This window comes from Fukomys damarensis, unplaced genomic scaffold (assembly GCF_012274545.1).
Source record: "Fukomys damarensis isolate Sample0158 unplaced genomic scaffold, DMR_v1.0_HiC HiC_scaffold_16, whole genome shotgun sequence".
NCBI classification, from domain to species: Eukaryota; Metazoa; Chordata; class Mammalia; order Rodentia; family Bathyergidae; genus Fukomys; species Fukomys damarensis.
Window position 1 is genome coordinate 106,169,146 of NW_022900928.1, and position 3,193 is coordinate 106,172,338.

The window sequence follows — 3,193 nt, forward strand, 5'->3', positions numbered from 1 at the left end:
GCTCTGCCTGAAAAGGCGGGGGGGAGCCGTAGGGGAGGCAGAGAAGGCGAGCGAGGCACCGGCCCGCAGCCCGCCCCCAGCACATCCTCAGATGCGCAGCCCCTCGGCGAGGTGGAGGTGAGGGCGGGCGTCAGAGGACTCGGAGAGGGGCGCGCTCTCCCTGGCGATCCCGGCACAGCCGCCGCGTCGGCAGCCAGCGTTAGCAGCCGCCGCCTCAGCTTCCTTCCGCAGACTCTCCTCGAGAGGCTGGCTGAACGGGTGTAGTTTTGGGAGAGGCTCCCGCTAGGGGAACCTAGCAAGGACGGGAGCCGGCGACCGCCTCCCACCCGGGCCGTCCGGCGATCGGTGCCTGTCCGCGAGTCCGTCCCGGGTGCCGGAGAGCGGGTATCAGTTTACGCCTCTGAGATCGCACAGCTGCCTGGGGGCCGTGTGATGCCCAGGGCAAGTCGTGGCTTTGATTTTTATTATCGTTATTATTTTACGCTTGGCTTTCGGGAAATACTCGTGATGTTTTAAGATAAAGGAAATGACACTTTGAGAAATTGGAGAAAGCGTAGATGCGTTTTGTTTTTTGAGAGAAAACCCTTTCTAACCCTTCGCTGATTTCAAGAGCTACACTCCTCCTAGTGAGGTGCGGATTTCAGCAAGAATAAAGGTGAAGGCGGGTCGCCAGAACCCTGGAGGGAAACCCTGACCGTTAGAGACCTTTTCAGAAGACCCTGCGAGGAAGAAAATAAGAGACAGGGGAAATTTTTTAAAAATTAAAAAAACAAAGACTTATAATTACACGAGAATCCTACAGACCTAGCCCTGGAGAAAGCCTCCTTCTCCAAAATGGATCTGTTTCCTCTCACCTGGGTTTTCTTAGCTCTCTACTTTTCAGGAGATGAAGTGAGAGGCCAACCAGGTAAGCATCTCAAAGTTTTTCCTATTCATTTCAACATGGTTTCCCCTTAAAAGCGACTGCTAATGCGGGGAGGCCACGCAGACTGGCTCAGGAGGAGGCTCTCTCGATACTCAATAATTTAAAGCGAGATCCTAGCCGGGCCTCCCTACACATAAGGGCTGCTAAAACCCAACTTTTCTCTCCTGCTAGGAGTGTGCGTGCGTGTGTGTGTGTGTGTGTGTGTGTGTGTGTTGTAACAGAATTTGGCGGTGTTCAGATGTCACATATGGACTGAATCAAAGGTTTAAAAATACTACAAAGCCTTTGCATTACAGTTTTGGGGGATTTTTTTTTTCCTGTCTTGAAGCAGAACACATCTCCCTTGAGTTTCTTCAACCTAGCCAGTGAAATATAAATCATTTACATTCCCTCCACTTAGCTACATTGAGCAATGTTAACCGAAGGGCTTGGAAAAGACAAGAGTAGCTTTGGTTTTCAAATGCTGTAGATTCTTTGCGGAATGGATGGATACGCCTGGAACTCACAGGGCTCAGGCTGGTGGAGCAAAGTTGGCTTGCAGCTGAGATAGGAGCCGTCCCCTGGGCGCTGCTGGCAACTGAGGCAGTTGGTGGTCCCCGCTGTCCTCCCTGCATCCCTGTGTTTTCTGGGAAAGTAGATCATGTTCTTTTGAGATTGTTATTAGCTAAAACAAACGGCATGGCCCTCGAAGGTCTCTCATCCCTGTGAAGTGGTTAGAAACTTTTGAGTGGAATTTGTTCTCAACTCCTGCCAAAAAGGGTGCATGGACACAGACTGCGGAGACCAGCACGGGAGGCCCAGAACCGTGAGGAGCCAGCATGTGTGGGGAGTGGCAAGGGGTCTCTGGTTTCCAGGGATCCAGTGGGGCTAGTCCTTCTTTCCTGGGACCACTGTCCTGGGTGAGCTTCTCTCCTCTCTGAGTCAGTGCCTGGAATCTTACAACAAAACTCTTAGTAGCTGCTACAGGTGATTGGGGGTGGGGAAACTATCTTTGCAGGAAATCGGAAAAGGGGAGAGAGAAAATAAGCACCTTTACCCCCAGAGCACTTCAAAGATGATGGCCTCAGAGGTAGGGCTAGCTTCCGGCAGCCTCCCGAGGCGCCCCACAAGGATAGCGTGCCCTAAAGGGGGAGCTTCGCGCCTGCAGGCTGCTTCTCACCCCTTCCCCAAACACATACACAGCCACTTTAAGCCTGGGTGTTTGGATTGTGGTTTTGTTTTCTGAGGAGGAAGATTGATGAATGCATTTGCCACCCAAATCCAGCCATTCGCACCTTCTTCCCTACCATAACTGGTCTACCGACAGCTGCAAATCCTATCCAAAGGGCTGGGTCCAGGTCCTACTGGAAGAGATTTTCCGGGCCCCTCATTTCTTCTTGCCTTAATTTTAAATTCCCAGCTTAAAGCGAAATTAAATTACCTCTCAGAGACCTGGATCCTGCGTAAATTATGTATGTTCGTGCGATTTGCTCTGTGTGTGCGCGCACGAGTACGCGCGCCGTGAGGATGCCCACGGTGTATTGTGTATTCAGGCGCGGACTCCAGTAGGCCCTGGCGCGCGAGTGCGCGCACATTGGCACACACCCCACACACCCTCGTGCCCCCCACACACACAAACTTAAGGTTCCGTGTGCCGTGCGGAGAGCGAGCCGTTGTGAATACTCGAGGACAGCTCCTGCCCCAGATGTTCACACATCTGTCCCTGAGCAATGTGTGGAGTGCGTGTGTGCAGCACCCGCTCGGACCCACTCTCGCTCTGCCACCTGCCTCCCGCGCTCTCTGCAGAGCCCCCTCCTCTCCCAACCCCTGGCCGCGCTGCGTCACTTCCAGAGAAGCCCAGAGCGCGCAGTGCGGGACGGATCACACAGTAAGGAGGCCAGTCACAGCTTCAGGGTGGGACCTGGGACAGGTCCCCCAAGGTGATCGCAGGCTGTGGATGTTTAGGCTTCAGCCAGAGCAACCGACTGGCACCCAGGGATCTGTCTATGGGAGGCAAAGGGCGAGGCCAAGCTAGACCCCTGACTCACTCGTGAGCCCTAGCTAGGAGGGGAACCAGCCCAGCCACCGCAGAGGCGGAAGGAGGACCCATTCCGAGAAGGAATCTGGGGAAAGAGGGAGAAAGGTGCGCGCCTGAGAGCAACTGCAGAAATAACCCGGGGTCCCGGCATGCGGCCAACGGAGGCGGTGGGCGGCTGGGAGGCCCAGTCGGCACTGCGCTGCAGGGTAACCCTCTGCTCGCCGGGTGCCTCGCCAGGTTGCTGCGCGGCC

General features: G+C 54.8%; 1 protein-coding gene across 6 annotated transcripts in view; it reads left to right on the plus strand.

Annotated features, from left to right (window-relative positions):
* The first annotated feature begins 6 nt into the window (after positions 1-6).
* Positions 7-3,193, plus strand: part of Nrp2 (neuropilin 2) — a 123,197-nt gene continuing 120,010 nt past the window's right edge. For all 6 annotated transcript variants that reach the window (XM_033764573.1, XM_033764574.1, XM_010616106.1 and 3 more), the window contains exon 1: positions 7-907. In XM_033764573.1, coding sequence (XP_033620464.1) covers positions 835-907 — 73 coding nt within the window. In that variant the 5' untranslated portion in view covers positions 7-834. The remainder of the gene's footprint in view (positions 908-3,193) is intronic.